The following is a 20845-nucleotide window of genomic DNA, read 5'->3' as shown; positions in this document are numbered from 1 at the left end:
TGATGTCTTTAGCGAACCGTATGGGAACTGAGTCACTGGGGGCGCCACTCTTAGTAGATGCTAGAGTTGCTGCCACTTCCTCTTCGGTGACTGGTCCGAATGACGCTAAATGAGGTGAATCGGGTTTATCAGGGGAGTTCCCTAACGAAGGGGATGAATCCTTGGCTTTTAATGAGGTGGCAGAATTGGTAGCAGGAAGGGAGGAAAGGATTTTTTTGATCTTATTGTCGAAAAAATTGGCCAGGTTGACACATTTTTCTACGGCTGCTTTGGGGTCCATGGGTATCTGCGGGGGGGCTGGAACATGGAGAAGCTCTTTGAGGATAGAGAAAGTCTCTTTGGCTGAGCAAGAGGAGTTTTTTATGTTTTCCTCATAGAAAGAGCTTTTTGCGTTATGGAGGGCTTGTTTATAAGCTTTCATGGCTGTTTGATAAGCGTTTTTCTCCATCGCCGATTTGTTTTTTCTCCATGTACGTTCTGTCTTTTTGCACTCCTTCCTTAACATGTTCAGGGGCGGAGTGTACCAAGGAGCATGGTTGATCCTTTTTGCATGCTTAAGGGAGCTGGTTAGTGGGACAAGGCTGTCTAGGGGGTTGGTGAGCCAGCTGTTGAATTCTCTATCGGCGGTGTTAGGGTCGGTTGAGAGGGGGCCAGCGGATTCCCGTAGCTTCGCTTCCCATTCTTCTGGTATTAACTTGTGCCATCGTCTAGTTTGTATCCTAGTTTTCTGTTTGGGAACAGGGGTGGACTGGAGGGACCAGTACATAGGGACCAGCAAATGGTCAGTCCATGGGAGAGGAGTGGGATCTTGGGTTTGGAGGTTCCTAATGTTGGTGAAGACTGGATCTAGGAGCTGTCCTTTCTCGTGGGTGGCTTTAGAATTCAGAAGCAGGAGGTCAGCTGACATAAGGTCTGCTAGTAGGCTGGCGGCAGTGTTATCCGCCGTGTCTAGGAAGTGTAGGTTCAGGTCCCCTAAGAGGAGGAAGTTGGGGGTTGATATTGTTTTTAGAAGGATGTGGTCCATCAGGGTGCTTGAAAAATCTCCTAGCGAGCCTGGTGGTCGGTATACCAGCAGTCCCGATATTGAAGTGGTTGGGGAGATCTGGAGGGTGATATTACAGTTTTCACAGTCCTTGACCGTGCCGCCGTCGATTCTACAGCTGAGATGATCTTTATAGAGTATGGCGAGCCCGCCACCCCTACCGACCGGTCTGTTCAGGCAGCAGATTTGGTAGCCGGGGGGGGTTGCATTGACCAAGTCAAAGTCGTTGTTGGGGGTCAGCCATGTTTCGGTCAGAAACAGGGCGTCTAGCGAGAGGGTTTGGGTGAGGAGGTTTATCTCGTGGGAGTGTTTTACCAGGGACCTGCAGTTCAGGAGGCCGAGTCGAAGCGTTTGGCTGAGTTCCGTGGCTTCAGGGGGGTCACAGAGGGTGCATCCTGTGAACGGGGTATCATCCTTAAGGATGAATTCACACTGAGGATGTTTTTTAGTGTTCCAGATTCGGAGTGTATCCGAGGTGTAGGATATGCGATTCTGTGAGTTGGGCATAGTGTCTGGGCCTGAGGCCGTCTGGGCCCGGACGGGCCCAGACGGGCTTGCCTTTGGCGCGCCTTCGGCGCGCTGACGGCGCGTCCGCTGCGCCCGTCCGCTGCGCGTCCGGTAATTGCACATCTTTTATGGGAAGGAAAAGGGGCGGGTGGGCGTGGCCTAGGAGTAGGCGTGGCCTCTCTCCCTCGCCGTCAATGGCGGCAAAATTGTTTGTTTCCAATTACTATGTTGCAGCGAAGGGATCGCTGTTCGGCGTTTCTAGCGCCCGCTCCAGTGGTGTCAGACGGGTGAGTGAGCTTAAAATACAGTTATTTTAGCAAGATTGTGACACAGAATACAATTTTAAAATAAGGTGGTCTCCCGGCTTCCGCCTCAGGAGATGACGAGGTTCTGGCTTCGTGGCGCTGAAGGCAGCGTTTTATACTCTAGTCGGCGGGTGGGCGTGGCCTAGGAGTAGGCGTGGCCTCTCTCCCTCGCCGTCAATGGCGGCAAAATTGTTTGTTTCCAATTACTATGTTGCAGCGAAGGGATCGCTGTTCGGCGTTTCTAGCGCCCGCTCCAGTGGTGTCAGACGGGTGAGTGAGCTTAAAATACAGTTATTTTAGCAAGATTGTGACACAGAATACAATTTTAAAATAAGGTGGTCTCCCGGCTTCCGCCTCAGGAGATGACGAGGTTCTGGCTTCGTGGCGCTGAAGGCAGCGTTTTATACTCTAGTCGGCGGGTGGGCGTGGCCTAGGAGTAGGCGTGGCCTCTCTCCCTCGCCGTCAATGGCGGCAAAATTGTTTGTTTCCAATTACTATGTTGCAGCGAAGGGATCGCTGTTCGGCGTTTCTAGCGCCCGCTCCAGTGGTGTCAGACGGGTGAGTGAGCTTAAAATACAGTTATTTTAGCAAGATTGTGACACAGAATACAATTTTAAAATAAGGTGGTCTCCCGGCTTCCGCCTCAGGAGATGACGAGGTTCTGGCTTCGTGGCGCTGAAGGCAGCGTTTTATACTCTAGTCGGCGGGTGGGCGTGGCCTAGGAGTAGGCGTGGCCTCTCTCCCTCGCCGTCAATGGCGGCAAAATTGTTTGTTTCCAATTACTATGTTGCAGCGAAGGGATCGCTGTTCGGCGTTTCTAGCGCCCGCTCCAGTGGTGTCAGACGGGTGAGTGAGCTTAAAATACAGTTATTTTAGCAAGATTGTGACACAGAATACAATTTTAAAATAAGGTGGTCTCCCGGCTTCCGCCTCAGGAGATGACGAGGTTCTGGCTTTGTGGCGCTGAAGGCAGCGTTTTATACTCTAGTCGGCGGGTGGGCGTGGCCTAGGAGTAGGCGTGGCCTCTCTCCCTCGCCGTCAATGGCGGCAAAATTGTTTGTTTCCAATTACTATGTTGCAGCGAAGGGATCGCTGTTCGGCGTTTCTAGCGCCCGCTCCAGTGGTGTCAGACGGGTGAGTGAGCTTAAAATACAGTTATTTTAGCATGATTGTGACACAGAATACAATTTTAAAATAAGGTGGTCTCCCGGCTTCCGCCTCAGGAGATGACGAGGTTCTGGCTTCGTGGCGTTGAAGGCAGCGTTTTATACTCTAGTCGGCGGGTGGGCGTGGCCTAGGAGTAGGCGTGGCCTCTCTCCCTCGCCGTCAATGGCGGCAAAATTGTTTGTTTCCAATTACTATGTTGCAGCGAAGGGATCGCTGTTCGGCGTTTCTAGCGCCCGCTCCAGTGGTGTCAGACGGGTGAGTGAGCTTAAAATACAGTTATTTTAGCAAGATTGTGACACAGAATACAATTTTAAAATAAGGTGGTCTCCCGGCTTCCGCCTCAGGAGATGACGAGGTTCTGGCTTTGTGGCGCTGAAGGCAGCGTTTTATACTCTAGTCGGCGGGTGGGCGTGGCCTAGGAGTAGGCGTGGCCTCTCTCCCTCGCCGTCAATGGCGGCAAAATTGTTTGTTTCCAATTACTATGTTGCAGCGAAGGGATCGCTGTTCGGCGTTTCTAGCGCCCGCTCCAGTGGTGTCAGACGGGTGAGTGAGCTTAAAATACAGTTATTTTAGCAAGATTGTGACACAGAATACAATTTTAAAATAAGGTGGTCTCCCGGCTTCCGCCTCAGGAGATGACGAGGTTCTAAGTCTGTTCCCCAAGACCCATGGACACTTTCTGGTTGGACTTTGGCGGCGACTGAGTCCATAAACTTGGGGTTGTTGTCGCCATCATGTCGGTGATACTGACTTTGTGGCGAAAACGATGCCGTGGCATTCCACTCCTCCATTTGCTGCTTCCGGACAGCTTCCACTGACCGAAACTCCGGCAGGGAAGGCCTGGACAATAGGTTTCCTGTCCCAGGGAGGTGTAACCACCTCCCCAGACAGGCAGATGTGTATTGGGGCTGGCCGGGAGCACCTTCTGGTGCTTTGAAGTCCTGCACTGGGGGCACACTTGGTGTCCCTGTGCATAGTCCAGTTCAAACCGGTTGCAGGGGCTACCTTCCCCTGCTCTGGCGAGAAACTGGACATAGGAAATGGGTGTAACCACCCCTCTTTCCAAACCCTCCCATAGGTGGGTCCCTAGATTATGTCTAACCCCCAAACTTTGTATAAGTATGGGAACTCAGTCCCTGAGACTTTAGATTACCCTGGACGAAACTCTGCAATATATATCCTGGACCTTTGACGTTCTACTTTGCTTAGAAGACTGAAGAAATCTCCCTTGGGGTCAAGGAGTGACTCCCCTCCTTGGCAGGCACCAAAGAAGCAACTGACCGGTCTGCATCACTGAAGCTCCTGCCGGACGCCGAAGTCTTTGCATCACCAAAGGTGGATTTCCAGGTTTGTCCGAGACTACCCTGAGTCCACAGCAAAGCTGAGGCCTGTGGCTATCGTGGGTGACGTGGAACCATGACCCCTGGACACCGTGATCTATTGCAGCTCCATCATCTTCCGGGTCTTCCTCGAAGTTGTGCTTTGGGCTCTGAGTAGCCCCAGCCTTGAGCATCTCCTGCACCGAAGATTTCTGGCCTCCATTCCACGAGTGACCCGTGGGCCAGTTTGCAGTGCAACCGCTCGAGGCTCCTTCGCGATCGCTAGCCTGTTGGCCAGTGGGTCCCTGTAGGAAGGTGGATATCTGACTATGGTTACCCCCAACTTTTTGCCTAGTGTCTAGCTGGTTTTTCGACTTAGTTGGCCTGAGATCCTGCCATTCAGGGTCTCAGGCTGTCTGCTCTCTCTTTAAAATGGATTCCATGTACCCTAGGTACATTCCCAATTGGTAAGGATCACCTTATTGGACCCTGTACAGTGTACCCTAGGTACCCAGGGCATAGGTGTACCCTAGGCCTCCCAGGGGCTGCAGCATGTATTATGCCACCCCTGGTCTGGCCTTCCAATCAGACACAACTGGCTGATCACTCAGCTGGGGCAGGGTCGTGTAATCACCCCTTGCTTAGGTGTAGTATTCCTATACCTACCCTATATATAGACACATGTGTACCTATCAGTCACTCCTATGGCAGGCCTTAACAATCCTGGAGGCAGAGTGCTTGGTAACATGTGAGATGGTGCTCTAGCATGAGCTGAGCCTGTCTGCAGCTTTCGGAACCATGTCCTTATAGCTGTTCTATGATATCGCCTACCATATACTCTTAAGGTACCTTATAATCTTAGACGGTTATGGTAACTATGGTTTGGCTTTATCAAAACATGTCGTGTAAGGTGTCTAACACTCGGGAATAACACCCCCATGCCATTTCTGGACATGAGAATATTATTCCCCCCTTCTAGAGGGAAAGACATGTTAAAATCATACTTCACTGTTAGCCTCTGACCAAAGCCTCAGCATCACAAAATGGATGCTGCTGCCACGACACAAGTCTGACCTCCTGCAGCTGGGAGTGATCCCAGCCAGGGAGGCTTGGACAATAGGTTTCCTGCTTGGGGAGGTGCTAGCACCTCTCCAGACAGCCTTTAGTGTATTGGGGCAGGGTGGGCTGAAAGGAATGAGACATGCCTGGGGCACACAAGGTGTTCCTTGCATAGTCCAGTTCAAACCGGTGCTGGGGCACTCCAGCCCCAGCTCTGGCGCGAAACTGGACAAAGGGAAGTGGGTGTAACCACCCCCTCCCAGGTCCCACCCATAAGGCGTGACCTAGCAGGTATCCCAGCCCCCCAGATTAGTATAAGAGTGGGAGTTGGGCCTCAAGACTTTAGATTATCCTGAACCTGCAAAACTGAACAGAAACTCTGGACCTTCGACATTCGACGAAAGAAGAAGACTGAAGAATCTCCCTTGTAGCCAAGGAGTGGCTACCCTGTGCAAACAGGCACCATCAAGAGACTACCCCTTTGCTTTGCGACCGTTCTACGAGGAACCGACTGCAGAGCCCGACCAGAGCCTTGATTTCCAGACTTCTCCGACCCTCATCCACATCTGCAGCAGAGCTGAGATCCGTGGAGGCGACGAGCGACGTGGGACCGGCTACCTGGGAAAAGTGGCTAGTAACTTACAGCGCAGCTTCTGAGGTACCCTCGAAGTTGTGCACCGGGGATTGAGAAGCCCCAACCCCAAGCACCATCTGCACCGAAGACCAGCCCCCCACACTCCACGAGTCCTGCGTGGGGCCCTTCAGCATTTTCCTGCTTGCCGCGTCTGTCCGGTTGCTTGCCCGCTGGCTAGTGGCCTTTGTGACGACGCTCCCTAAAATCTTCTGCGCTGGTTTGGCTCCTCCAGACTGGCTCCCGCTTCTCTGCAAAGAAGAAGCACCCCAGACCTTCCTGGTCTGCACCAGAAGCAAGTCCCTTGTTCTTCGTGGGTTCCGCTTGCCAAGGCTTGGTGAGTCCTAGTCCAACTTCGACGCCGCCGACAGCAAGAGCCTTCGTGGGACAGCTCGCCTCCTGGTCCTGGTCGTCCTCGACGCTTCCTGGTCCTCCTGGCTGCAGCGACAAGCTTCACCTTCACCTGCAACTCTTCACGACATCGCCTGGTTCCTTCCTGGTTCCACGTGGTCACTGGCTAGTGACCTTGACTCTGTCCCCTCTGCTTGCAGGTTTCTTCTCTTCTTGATCCCAGGCTTGGGATCCACCGGACACTCTCCCCTGACTGCCTGTCAGCATCTTTCTTCAGGCATCCATAGGAGTCGACGACGAAAACGACGCATCTTCACCCCTATGCACCCGCAGCCTGTGGGCTAGGTAACTTGGGTACTCCGGTGCTCATCAGGATAGTGACTATCCTAGTGTCTAGTTTTCAAGTCTCAACTTCCTAGCTACTCCGGAAGTGTCCTAAATCTATCTATTTCTAAACTGTAACATTGCTATTGACTTTTACGCATTACGCGTGAGTGTTTCCACTCTGCACACGAATCCCGTGGGCCTCCCACTCCCTAACTAACGCTAGTGTAGTGTAGCCCCAGCGATTCCCTAGGCCTAGGCCTATTCTATTTCCGTGACAGTGGTCCTTATACCACTTATTTAGTATATGGTTTGCGTGGCCCCTAGGGCCTAACTGTATTACTTACCTGTGTGACTTACTGTATGCATTAATAAGACTGTGTTGTACTTACCTCTAAACTCATAAAGAGTGCTGAGGGTTTGCTTAGAATAAATACACTTTATTTTATATATATATATCTGTTGTGGTGTCCTTTCATTTGGTATTCAAGGGATTATATATGGTATCACAGCTGGCTTCACATGCCATTCAGAGTTTAGCCTAAGACTGCTCTTGTCCATGCTACCACTAGGATAGCTGGTCTATAAGGTTGACTTTACAACCAATCACCATAAGGGTATTTGGACTGATGTAAGGTGTACACTATAACTAGTGACATCATACATCAGGCCAACTTCTCACATTGGTGAGCAGCGGTTGGGATCTGAGCTTGCTGTTGTAATACCATTATAATCTTGAGATACTAAATTGGAAGATCACACAGATATTGTCTAGGTACATATAACATAGTTTAGTATACTTAAGTCCTACTGGACTTAGTGGTTGTAGGTTGAAGGGAGTAACACACCCTGACTACAACTACTAGAGAGGTTTAGTAGAAACAACTAGTGTAGGTAGGTGCACACACCACACCCTCACTAGAATCATGCCCCTGGATGGAGATCACACTGATGCTCCCTCAGGAGAGGAGAATCCTAGACAGGTTCCCTCTAGGTATGATGCATTCACATTCCAGGAGATGAGACACTTGTGTACCTCCAGAGGAATAAAACAGGGTGCAAACCCTACCCTTAGACAGCTAGTGGAGCTTCTGGAGGCCTATGATGCTGAAAGAGCTGCCAGGGATGGTGCCATAGCTGTAGATAGGGGTCTACCCACCACAGAGGAGTCAGATGGGCCTTCAGATGGGGAGGTAGACAGCCAGGGCCAAGTAAGGAGACTTAGCCAGGCTAACCTAAGCTTACATGGGAGTTTGCATGGGGTCCCCCCATACAGACCCCCAAGTAGGTTTTCACAGAGAAACAGGAGGGACAGATCCCCTTCAGGGGAATCCATCCACTCCCATGTCTCTAGCATCTCTAATGCTTCCTCTCACAGGGGAATGACTTCACCTGAGAGAAAGGAGCATAAAGCCAGAATGAGGGAAGCTAATCTGAGGATTCAGAGGGAAGAAATTGCCCTTGCCAAAGAGAAGCTTGCTCTGGCCAGAGAGCAAAAATTGTGTGGGTCAGAACCCACTGGTGGCAGCAACATTCCTAGAGATAGGGATAGGTCTTATGACCATAGAAACCTAAGCAAGATAGTCCCCCCATATCAGAATGGGGATGACATCCACAAATGGATGACTGCTTTGGAGAGGGCCTGCAAAGTACAGCAGGTACCCCAAAGTCAGTGGGCAGCTATCTTGTGGCTCTCCTTTTCTGACAAAGGTAGAGACAAGCTCCTCACAGTCAGTGATGAGGATGCAAACAATTACAAAGTCCTGAAGAGTGCTCTGATAGATGGGTTTGGCTTAACCACTGAGCAATATAGGTTGTTGTTCAGAGACACCCAGAAGACACAGACACAGGACTGGTCTGATTTTGTGGATTGTGCCACTAAGGCTTTGGAAGGTTGGTTAACTGGCAGCAAGGTGCAGGACTATACAGGATTGTACAACTTGATTATGAGGGAGCAGATCCTTAGTAATTGTCAGAACCAGCTTCTCCATCAACACCTGGTAGACTCAGATTTGACCTCTCCCCAAGAATTGGGAAAGAGGGCAGATAAATGGGTCAGGACCAGGATTAGGCCTAAAAATCAGGGTGGTGACCAAAAGAAAGATACCACCAAGCCTCAAGAGAAGGGTGGGGATAAAGCAAAAGAGAAATCTTCCTCAGGGCCCCAAAACTCCACACAGGGTGGTGGGTCCCAAGCTCCCTCCTCTTCCACAGTTAAAAAGCCTTACTGCCATGTGTGTAAAACACCTGGGCATTGGAAAACTGACAGCAGTTGTCCACAGGCTAAAAACAAAACTGTTCCTCCAACTACTCCTGTCACACCACCTATTACTGTCAGCAGTAATCCCCCAGGTGGTGGGAGTGCCCCCAAAAATTTGGTTGGGTTTTCTTGGGGAACACAGGGGGATCCTGGCTTAGCCAATTCCCCTGCAGCAGCTACTCTTGTCTGTGATGGTGGCATGGGGTTTGCCAACTTCACTGCCTGTCCCAACACTTTGGGTAGGTACAGACAGGAACCCTACATCAATGGTAGAAAAGCTGAGGCCTACAGAGACACTGGAGCTAGCATCACTATGGTGGCCCATAGGCTAGTTCCCTCTGAGCAGCTTTTGCCTGGTTTCTCATACCAGGTAACTAACATTGATGGCAAACAGAACAGTCATCCCATGGCAGAGGTATGTCTCAGCTGGGGAGGTGTCACTGGCCCTAAAAGGGTGGCAGTGTCTCCAACCTTGCCTGTGGACTGCTTGCTGGGGAATGACTTAGAACTCTCAGCTTGGGCTGGAGTTGAACAAGACACCCATTCCAAAATGGTAGGCCTTTCCAAAAAGGGTAGTGGGGTTGTGCCAGTCACAATCCCTGTCCAAGTAGCTTTCCTCCCTGAAAAGGTTGGAAGGGCAGTGGTAGCCACAGCCCAGGCACAGACAGACTTCCCTGTAGGGACTGACAGAGCTGTGACAGTCACAGCTCAAACCCAAACTGAGTGCCTTCCCGAAAAGGTTGGCAAGGCTGTAATGGTCTCAGCCCACACTCAGACTGATATAGGTGTAGTGAAGCCTGAAACAATGGATCACTCCACACAGACAGAGAGTAGTGGGGAGGAAGAAAAGTCTCCCTCCCCCCAGACATTAGGAAAAGGTCAGCCTCCTCAGGGATCTGACCCCACCCCTTGTGAAGGAACTGCCCCAGAGGTAGCCAGGCCTGGCCTGGCAGAGCCTCTGATGTCAGTGGCCCCTTCCAAGGTGGGACCCAGTCTGGTGCAGGTAGCCTGCCTCTCTCTACCCTGCCTCAGTCAGCCCAGGGCTGCAGAGGTCAGGGAGGCCAGTGGACCCCAAGAGGGCCCCTGTCCACAAGAACCCCCCCTTCAAAAGAATGAGGATTGCCTGGTTAGTTGCCCTAGCCAGGTGATGGGTAAAAACATTCCTGAGGGATCCCCTTCACAGGTAGTTAGGGACCTCCCCCAGAGGGATTCTGTTGGGCACAGGCAAACCTGGGACCTTAGGGCCCCAAACCTGACCTGTCCCTCCAGTAAGCCCACAAAAGGGACCCAGCCTCCAGCTTTAGGTAGCCAGAGGCTGACCCTGAGAGCACAGTGCAACTCAGTTAGAGAAAGAAAGGCATCCATGGTGGAGGATGATTGGAGGAAGCTGAGGCCTCACTTTGAGGACACTCACTTCAGTACTCCATCTCAACACCAGCCTTTTTCTTTGCAAAGACACACCAAAGGTAGAGATTCCCTATGGTGGAGACCCTATGATATCTTTAGGATGAGGGATTGCTTAGTGGACCATGAGACAGGGGGTAACCATGCCAGTGCTGGTTCTTCCTTATATGGCCACTCAGGCAATAGAGGCTTACCTTGTAAAGGCCAGCCTTATCTCCTTTCGTTTGGGGGGGGGTTGTGTAGGAAGGTGGATATCTGACTATGGTTACCCCCAACTTTTTGCCTAGTGTCTAGCTGGTTTTTCGACTTAGTTGGCCTGAGATCCTGCCATTCAGGGTCTCAGGCTGTCTGCTCTCTCTTTAAAATGGATTCCATGTACCCTAGGTACATTCCCAATTGGTAAGGATCACCTTATTGGACCCTGTACAGTGTACCCTAGGTACCCAGGGCATAGGTGTACCCTAGGCCTCCCAGGGGCTGCAGCATGTATTATGCCACCCCTGGTCTGGCCTTCCAATCAGACACAACTGGCTGATCACTCAGCTGGGGCAGGGTCGTGTAATCACCCCTTGCTTAGGTGTAGTATTCCTATACCTACCCTATATATAGACACATGTGTACCTATCAGTCACTCCTATGGCAGGCCTTAACAATCCTGGAGGCAGAGTGCTTGGTAACATGTGAGATGGTGCTCTAGCATGAGCTGAGCCTGTCTGCAGCTTTCGGAACCATGTCCTTATAGCTGTTCTATGATATCGCCTACCATATACTCTTAAGGTACCTTATAATCTTAGACGGTTATGGTAACTATGGTTTGGCTTTATCAAAACATGTCGTGTAAGGTGTCTAACACTCGGGAATAACACCCCCATGCCATTTCTGGACATGAGAATATTATTCCCCCCTTCTAGAGGGAAAGACATGTTAAAATCATACTTCACTGTTAGCCTCTGACCAAAGCCTCAGCATCACAAAATGGATGCTGCTGCCACGACACAAGTCTGACCTCCTGCAGCTGGGAGTGATCCCAGCCAGGGAGGCTTGGACAATAGGTTTCCTGCTTGGGGAGGTGCTAGCACCTCTCCAGACAGCCTTTAGTGTATTGGGGCAGGGTGGGCTGAAAGGAATGAGACATGCCTGGGGCACACAAGGTGTTCCTTGCATAGTCCAGTTCAAACCGGTGCTGGGGCACTCCAGCCCCAGCTCTGGCGCGAAACTGGACAAAGGGAAGTGGGTGTAACCACCCCCTCCCAGGTCCCACCCATAAGGCGTGACCTAGCAGGTATCCCAGCCCCCCAGATTAGTATAAGAGTGGGAGTTGGGCCTCAAGACTTTAGATTATCCTGAACCTGCAAAACTGAACAGAAACTCTGGACCTTCGACATTCGACGAAAGAAGAAGACTGAAGAATCTCCCTTGTAGCCAAGGAGTGGCTACCCTGTGCAAACAGGCACCATCAAGAGACTACCCCTTTGCTTTGCGACCGTTCTACGAGGAACCGACTGCAGAGCCCGACCAGAGCCTTGATTTCCAGACTTCTCCGACCCTCATCCACATCTGCAGCAGAGCTGAGATCCGTGGAGGCGACGAGCGACGTGGGACCGGCTACCTGGGAAAAGTGGCTAGTAACTTACAGCGCAGCTTCTGAGGTACCCTCGAAGTTGTGCACCGGGGATTGAGAAGCCCCAACCCCAAGCACCATCTGCACCGAAGACCAGCCCCCCACACTCCACGAGTCCTGCGTGGGGCCCTTCAGCATTTTCCTGCTTGCCGCGTCTGTCCGGTTGCTTGCCCGCTGGCTAGTGGCCTTTGTGACGACGCTCCCTAAAATCTTCTGCGCTGGTTTGGCTCCTCCAGACTGGCTCCCGCTTCTCTGCAAAGAAGAAGCACCCCAGACCTTCCTGGTCTGCACCAGAAGCAAGTCCCTTGTTCTTCGTGGGTTCCGCTTGCCAAGGCTTGGTGAGTCCTAGTCCAACTTCGACGCCGCCGACAGCAAGAGCCTTCGTGGGACAGCTCGCCTCCTGGTCCTGGTCGTCCTCGACGCTTCCTGGTCCTCCTGGCTGCAGCGACAAGCTTCACCTTCACCTGCAACTCTTCACGACATCGCCTGGTTCCTTCCTGGTTCCACGTGGTCACTGGCTAGTGACCTTGACTCTGTCCCCTCTGCTTGCAGGTTTCTTCTCTTCTTGATCCCAGGCTTGGGATCCACCGGACACTCTCCCCTGACTGCCTGTCAGCATCTTTCTTCAGGCATCCATAGGAGTCGACGACGAAAACGACGCATCTTCACCCCTATGCACCCGCAGCCTGTGGGCTAGGTAACTTGGGTACTCCGGTGCTCATCAGGATAGTGACTATCCTAGTGTCTAGTTTTCAAGTCTCAACTTCCTAGCTACTCCGGAAGTGTCCTAAATCTATCTATTTCTAAACTGTAACATTGCTATTGACTTTTACGCATTACGCGTGAGTGTTTCCACTCTGCACACGAATCCCGTGGGCCTCCCACTCCCTAACTAACGCTAGTGTAGTGTAGCCCCAGCGATTCCCTAGGCCTAGGCCTATTCTATTTCCGTGACAGTGGTTCTTATACCACTTATTTAGTATATGGTTTGCGTGGCCCCTAGGGCCTAACTGTATTACTTACCTGTGTGACTTACTGTATGCATTAATAAGACTGTGTTGTACTTACCTCTAAACTCATAAAGAGTGCTGAGGGTTTGCTTAGAATAAATACACTTTATTTTATATATATATATCTGTTGTGGTGTCCTTTCATTTGGTATTCAAGGGATTATATATGGTATCACAGCTGGCTTCACATGCCATTCAGAGTTTAGCCTAAGACTGCTCTTGTCCATGCTACCACTAGGATAGCTGGTCTATAAGGTTGACTTTACAACCAATCACCATAAGGGTATTTGGACTGATGTAAGGTGTACACTATAACTAGTGACATCATACATCAGGCCAACTTCTCACAGTCCCCACGAAGGCAACTCCTCTTCTGATTGGGCTTCCCTGATTGCTCCAGACATGCCCTGACTTACCGTCGCTGGGTGAGTCCCCCAGACCTTGCTGGTCTGCACCGCTGTCCTTTCTCTGATTCCAAGTGACTTGCCGTTGCCAAGGCTTGTTGAGTCCAATCTGGTCGCCGACACTGCAGCACTCAGCACTCGACAGACTTCGTGGGACAGCTTGAATACAGCTCCTGGTTGTCATCGGCACCTCCTGTACCTCGTGGCTGAAGAGTCAAGACACCCGTCAACTCCCCCTAAGCACCCGACATCTATGGGCATTGGTCAATCGTGCCCTTGGTCACTGGTAAGTGACCCAGACTCTGTCCCCTCTGGCTTGGATCGCTTCGGACACTTCTCCTCTTCATGGCAGCTGCACTTCTTCGCCAGCTTCCATTGAAATCAACGACACGACCCGACACCAAAAGACACCTATGCACTCGGCTTCCCTGGGTGAGGTAATACGAGTTCTCCGGTGTTCCCGTGGGTGCTAGCCCTAGAACCTCCTAAGTCCAAAAGGGTTTGTCCTTACTTGATTCTAAGTGTCCCTAATCTTTAAATTTCCAACCGCGACATTGCCCATAGAAGTTTACACACTGCACACGGCCCCCGTGTGTCCCCTGTGTCACTACCTTGGGTGGTTCCTTGGGGTCCCAGCGATTCTACAGGCTCCAGGCCTTGTGTCTAGTTCAGTCGTGGTTCTTATACCACTTTTTTGGCATATGGTTTGGTACGCCCCTAGGGCCCAAACGTGTATTTGTGCTAATATTGTTGATAACTAACTTGTAACTTAAGTACTTTAAACTCCAGTCTCTTAAAGAGACTAGTGGGGTGTGTTTTATCTTAAATACATATATTTTAAATATATTCCTGGTGTGTTTCTCCTTTCATTTGATCATTCAAGAGATTATAGACTGGTAAAACAAGCTGCTTTACATTCCATCAAGACTTAGCCTGAAGGCTGCTCTCCATAGCTACCACTAGGATAGCTTTCAATAAAGGTTGTCTTTTACCAATCACCATAAAGGGTTGTTTGGACTGATACAAGGTGCCCACTAGAACTAGTGGACAGCAAATACCAGGCCAACTTCTCACACTTCCTCGCCTGCAGAACCCAAAGGATCAGACTCCCGTCCTTTCTCTCCAAACCCACAGAGATCAACGGCAGAGTACCCCAAGGATAATCGCTCAGTCCCATGCTCTTCAACATCTACATGGCCCCCCTCGCCGCCATCTTCAGACAGCATGGACTCGGCAGAGTATCCTGCACCGGCAACACCCAGCTTATTCTCTCCTCACAAAGGAACCCAACGCCACCAGACTCAGCTTCCAGGAAGGAATGAAAGAAGTTGCATCCTGGATGAGCAGCAGCTGTCTGAAGCTCAACTCGAAAAAGAAAGAAGTTCTCGTCCTCGGACCCACTCCCTCAGCTTCGGACAACACATGGTGGCCGACCGCCCTTGGCAACCCCCCCACCACCACAGATCACGCCCAGAACCTCAGTATTATACTCGACTCCTCCCCCACCATGACCCGCCAGATCAATGCCATCGCCTCTACCTGATTCAACGCCCTCCGCATCCTTCGCAAGACCTTCAAATGGATCCCACCCCGAATCCAGAAAGACCATCACCCACATACTCAAAACAAGCAGACTGGACTACGGAAACGGCCTCTACACTGGAATCAACAAATCAGTGCTTCGCAAACACCAGACCATCCAGAACACCGCGGCCAGACGCGTCCTCGGCATCCCACGGCATGAACACATCTCCAAAACCTGCGAGCCCTCCACTGGCTCCCTGTTGAGAAGAGAGTAACTTTCAAGCTACTCACCCACGCCTACAAATCCCTCCACAAAACCGGACCCAAATACCTCAACAAAAGAGTCACCTTTCACATACCCAAGAGAAACCTCCGCTCCGCCGACGTCGCCCTCACAGAGATCCCGCGCATCGGCAGTACCAGAGCTGATGAAAGAGCCTTCTCCTTCATCGCAGCAAAGGCTGGAAGGAGCTCCCGATCGACATCAGATGCTCCCCACTCTGCAGACCTTCAGGAAAAGCCTCAAGACCTGGCTCTTTGGCTGACTCGGAGCTGCAACCCCCCACCCCCAGCGCCTTGAGACCCTCACGGGTGAGTAGAGCGCTTTACAATTCCTTGATTGATTGATTGATTGAGGCAGGATCGGCGCATTAGCAGGAGGCAGCCATCTTGCAGCATGCGCTCACGCGACTCACTTTATAAACAGTTTTATTTATTTATTCTCTAGAAAAATATTAATGTATTTTCTTCACAAGTCAGTCCCAATAATGAACAGGCAGTGCAAAGCATTGTAGGAGCTGTCTCAACTAAGAGCTTGACTCTGAACTGCTTGGGACATCGAGGGCCCTTACTAACACAGCTCTCTCCTAAGCCAGTACTGTAAATTCTGGTCAAATACACTGTAGCTTTCTCTATTCATTTTTCCCTTGTTTCACTTGCGCCGTTTAATATTTTTCATGAGCACATAGTGTTCACCTGTTCACTTAGTACACAACCTCGAAAGCACCATTGATGCTGCCACGTGATTTATGTAAATTTAATCTGTCTGTCTTTCATTGACACTACAACTGTATTATGTTTCTCAGAATTTTTTGTCTTCATTTAATGTATACACTGTAATTAAGTTATATCTATAATGATATCTCTTTATTGATTCCTGTTGAGACATTGTTGCATGTTACTACAATTACCCAGATCTCGACTGTAGGAGAGTAGGATCTGCTTCACATGGGTACCCCCACTTTTTGCTGGTGTTTCACTGTTTTTTTACCTTAGTCTGGCTGTGGCCCTGCTAATCAGGACCACAGTCTAGCTGTTTCCTCTCTAAAATGGTTTCCATGTACATCAGGTACATATCTAATTGGATTCTGGAATGCCTTATAAGCCCCTAATATATGGTATACTGTGTACCTAGGGCATAGGTACCTCAGAGGACTACCAGGGGCTGCAGCATGTATCATGCCACCTCTGGGAAGCACTCCAAAATGACGGCACAGGTATGCTACTGCAACCTGGGTAAGGGTGTGCTTGCACCCCTTACTGTGGTATAGGCTACCTATATCACTGCCTTATACAGACACATATAAACCTATAAGCCACTCCTATGGCAGGCCTTGACAATCCTGAAGGCAGAGTGGTTGATTTTATGTGAGAGGGTGCCCAAGCATGAGCTGAGCCCCTCTGCAGCATTCGGAAATACTTCCTTATGCCTGTTCTGTGATACAGCCATACCATATACTCTTAAGTGCATTATAACCTCGTGGTAAATGCTAACTTTGGGATGGCTGCATCAAAACATGTCGTGTTTGGTGTCAACCGCTTTGGAATACTAACCCCCCCCCCCCCACCCGCCAGTTCTGGCGTCGGGGGTAGCATTCCACCCTTCTAGAGGGAGAGACATGTTCACACTGGCTAAACCCGGTTAATACTTTCCAAAGCCCTGGCATCACAAAATGGATGCCACTGCCACAGACACGGGTCTTGCCTCCTGCTGCTGGGGGAAACTCCGGCAGGGCAGGCCTGGACAATAGGTTTCCTGTCACAGAGAGGTGTAACCACCTCCCCAGACAGGCTGATGTGTATTGGGGCTGAGTGGGTGCATTCAGAGAATGCTTTTGAGACACTGCCTGGGGCACACAAGGTGTCCCTGTGCATAGCCCAGTTCAAACCGGTTGCAGGGGCACTCAGCCCCTGCTCTGGCATGAAACTGGACAAAGGGGAAGGGGTGTAACCACCCCCTTCCCAGGCCCACCTATAGGTGGGGCCTTAGAGTTAGTCCATCCCCTAAACTTAGTATAAGTATAGGAATCCAGTCCCTAGGACTTTAGATTACCCCGGACGAACCTCTGAAACATATATCCTGGACCTTCGACTTTCTATCACGACTAAAAGACGGAAGAAATCTCACTTGGGGTCAAGGAGTGACTCCCCTGCTTGGCAGGCACCAAAGAAGCAACTGACCGGTCTGCATTGCTGAAGCTCCCGACGGACGCCGAAGTCTTTGCATCACCAGAGGTGGATTTCCAGACTTCCCCGAGGGTACCCTAAGTCCACAGCAAAGCTGAAGCCCGTGGCTATCGTGGGTAACGTGGGACCGTGACCCCTGGACACCGTGAACCTTTGCAGCAACAACACCTTCCTGGTCCTCCTCGAAGTTATGCTTTGGGCTCCGAGTAGCCCCAGCCTTGAGCACCTCCTGCACCGAAGATTGTTGGACTCCACTCCACGAGTGATCCGTGGGCCAGCTCCAAGTGCGACCACTCGAGGCTCCTTCGCGATCACTAGCCCATTGGCTAGCAGGTCCCCACGAAGGCAACTCCACTTCTGTTAGGGCTTTTCTGGTTGCTCCAGACTTGCTCTTACTTACCCTCGCTGGGTGAGTCCATCAGACCTTGCTGGTCTGCGCCGCAGTCCTTTCTCTGCATTCCTGAGACTTGCTGTTGACAAGGCTTGTTGGGTCCTCTGGTCACCGACACCGCAGCACTCGACAGACTTCGTGGCCAGCTCGAATCCGGCTTGTGGACTTCGTCGACGCCTCCTGGACCTCGTGGATGAAGAGTCAAGACACCCATCAACTCACCTGAAGCACCCGACATCTGTGGGCATTGGTCCATCCTGCCCTCGGTCACTGGCAAGTGACCCAGACTCTGTCCCCTCTGCTTTCAGGTCCCTTTCATCCTAGATCCAGGCTTGGATCTCTCCGGACACTTCTTCTCTCCACGGCAGCAGTAGTTCTTTGCAGACTTCCATTGGAATCGACGACGCGACCCGACACCAAAAGACACCTATGCACCCGGCTTCCCTGGGTGAGGTAACTCGAGTACTCCGGTACTCTCGTGGGTGCTACCCCTAGAACTGTCTAAGTCCAAAAGGGTTTGGTCCTAGCTTGATTAGGAGTGTCCCTAATCTTTAAAATTCCAACTGCGACACTCCCCATAGAAGGTAATAGGAACCCGTGGTTGTGTTTCCACATTGCATACAGTTCCCGTGGGTCCCCTGTGTCACTACCTTGGGTGGTTCCTTGGGGTCCCAGCGATTCTAGAGGCTATACGCCTAGTGTCTATTCCAGTTGTGGTTCTTATACCACTTTTTTAGTATATGGTTTGGTTCGCCCCTAGGGCCCAAACGTGTATTTGTGCTTTTACTGATGCTTAAACACTTGTAACTAAAGTACTTTGAACTCCAAAGAGACTAGAGGGGTGTGTATTATCTTAAATACATATATTTTGAACATATTCCTGGTGTGGTTGTCTTTTCATTTGATCATTCAAGAGATTATAGACTGGTAAAACAAGCTGCTTTACATTCCTTCAAGACTTAGCCTGAAGGCTGTTCTCCATAGCTACCACTAGGATAGCTTTCAATAAAGGTTGTCTTTAACCTATCACCATAAGGGGTTGTTTGGACTGATACAAGGTGCCCACTAGAACTAGTGGACAGCATATATCAGGCCACCTTCTCACATTGACTGGGACTACAGAAGTATCATGTCGATATTAAAACGTGTTGCTAACCAACAGTGTCACTTACAGAATGGAGTGTGTCCTTAACAACATATTCACTAGTTTTAACAGAAAATCTTCACGACAACAGACCGGATGGGTGTCCCACAGGAGGGAGGAATCCAGGTGTTCGATTGGTCGGTACATCTCCCTCCTCCAGGGTGCGCCTCCTCCGACCCCGAAAGCTTCCTAGTTGAGGTAAAGAAACAAGTGAGTATGTCTCAAAGTGGAGCATTTCAATGGCATGTGTCTCAGGACTGGGATTGGCTGGTGCTAGTACCTGGGTGTAGGTGGACAACTCCTTGGTGTGAGGTAGTTATTCAACAACCACATGCACTACCAGGGTGAACGAGTGACTTTGACTCCATGAAATGGTTTCAAGTGGAGGTGTGTCTTGATTTTGATTGGCTGGTGCAGTGAATAGAAGTGACTGACTCAGTGGAAGGGTTTCAAGTGGAGGTGTGTCTGGATTTTGATTGGCTGGTGCTGTGAATGTAGTGACTGTGACTCAATGGAAGGCTTTCAAGGACAGGCATGTCTGGATTTTGATTGGCGAATGCTCTGAATGGAGTGACTGTGACTCAATGGAAGGGTTTCAAGTGGAGGTGTGTCACTATTTTGATTGGCTGATGCTGTTAAAGTGAGTGTGTGTGACTCAATGGAAGGTATTTAAGGGAAGGTGTGTCTGGATTTTGATTGGCTGGTGCTGTGAATGCAGTGACACTGACCTAGTGGAAGGGTTTCAAGTGGAGGTGTGTCTGGATTTTGATTGTCTGATGCTGTGAATGGAGTGACACTGACCCAGTGGAAGGGTTTCAAGTGCAGGTGTGTCTGGATTTTGATTGGCGGGTGCTGTGAATGGAGTGTCTGTGACTTAATGGAAGGGTTTCAAGTAGTGGTGTGTCTGGATTTTGATTGGCTGGTGCTGTGAATGGAGTGACGTTGACTCAATGGAAGGTTTTTAAGGGGAGATGTGTCTGGATTTTGATTGGCTGGTGTAAATGGAGTGACCGTGACTCAATGGAAGGGTTTCAAGTGGAGGTGTGTCACTATTTTGATTGGCTGGTGCTGTTAAAGTGAGTGTCTGTGACTCAATGGAAAGTATTTAAGGGAAGGTGTGTCTGGATTTTTATTGGCTGGTGCTGTGAATGGAGTGGAGTTACTGACTCAATGGGGGCGTTTCAAGTGGAGGTGTGTCTGGATTTTGATTGGCTGGTGCTGTTGATACAGTGACTGTGACTCAATGGAAGGGTCTCAAGGGGAGGTGTGTCTCTGGATTTTGATTGGGTGGTGCTGTGAATAAAGTGACTGACTCAGTGAAACGGTTTCAAGTGGAGGTGTGTCTGGATTTTGATTGGCTGGTGCTATGAATGGAGTGACTGTGACTCAATGGGAGGGTGTTGAGGGCAGGTGTGCCTTGATGTTGATTGGCTGGTGCTATGAATGGAGTGTCAGTGACTCAGTGGAAGGGTTTTAACAGGAAGTGTGTCTGGATTTTGATTGGTTGGTGCTGTGAATGGAGTGACTGTGACTCAATGGAAGGGATTTAAGGGGAGGTGTGTCTGGATTTTCATTGGCTGGTGCTGTGAATGGAGTGGAGTTACTGACTCAATGGGGGGGGTTTTAAGTGGAGGTGCGTCTGGATTTTGATTGGCTGATGCTGTGAATGAAGTGTCAGTGACTCAATGGAAGGGTTTCAAGTAGAGGTGTGTCTGGATTTTGTATTGGCTGGTGCTATGAATGGAGTGACAGTGATTCAGTGGAAGGGTTTCAAGGAGAGGTGTGTCTGGATTTTGATTGGCTGGTGCAGTGAATAGAGTGACTGACTTAGTGGAAGGGTTTCAAGGGGGGGGGGTGTCTGGATTTTGATTGGCTGGTGCAGTGAATGGAGTGACTGTGACTTAATGGAAGTGTTT

General features: G+C 50.5%; 1 protein-coding gene across 1 annotated transcript in view; it reads left to right on the top strand.

The window, feature by feature from the left end:
- The window catches only part of SPAG17 (sperm associated antigen 17), a 1802643-nt gene that overhangs the window by 1758867 nt on the left and 22931 nt on the right, over positions 1-20845 (top strand). Inside the window, exon 50 of the mRNA XM_085620708.1 lies at positions 18990-19139. Coding sequence (XP_085476834.1) covers positions 18990-19126 — 137 coding nt within the window. The 3' untranslated portion in view covers positions 19127-19139. The remainder of the gene's footprint in view (positions 1-18989; positions 19140-20845) is intronic.

The sequence above is a fragment of the Triturus cristatus genome, chromosome 8 (assembly GCF_964204655.1).
Source record: "Triturus cristatus chromosome 8, aTriCri1.1, whole genome shotgun sequence".
Classification (NCBI taxonomy): domain Eukaryota; kingdom Metazoa; phylum Chordata; class Amphibia; order Caudata; family Salamandridae; genus Triturus; species Triturus cristatus.
This window is presented reverse-complemented; position numbering and strand designations above follow the sequence as displayed.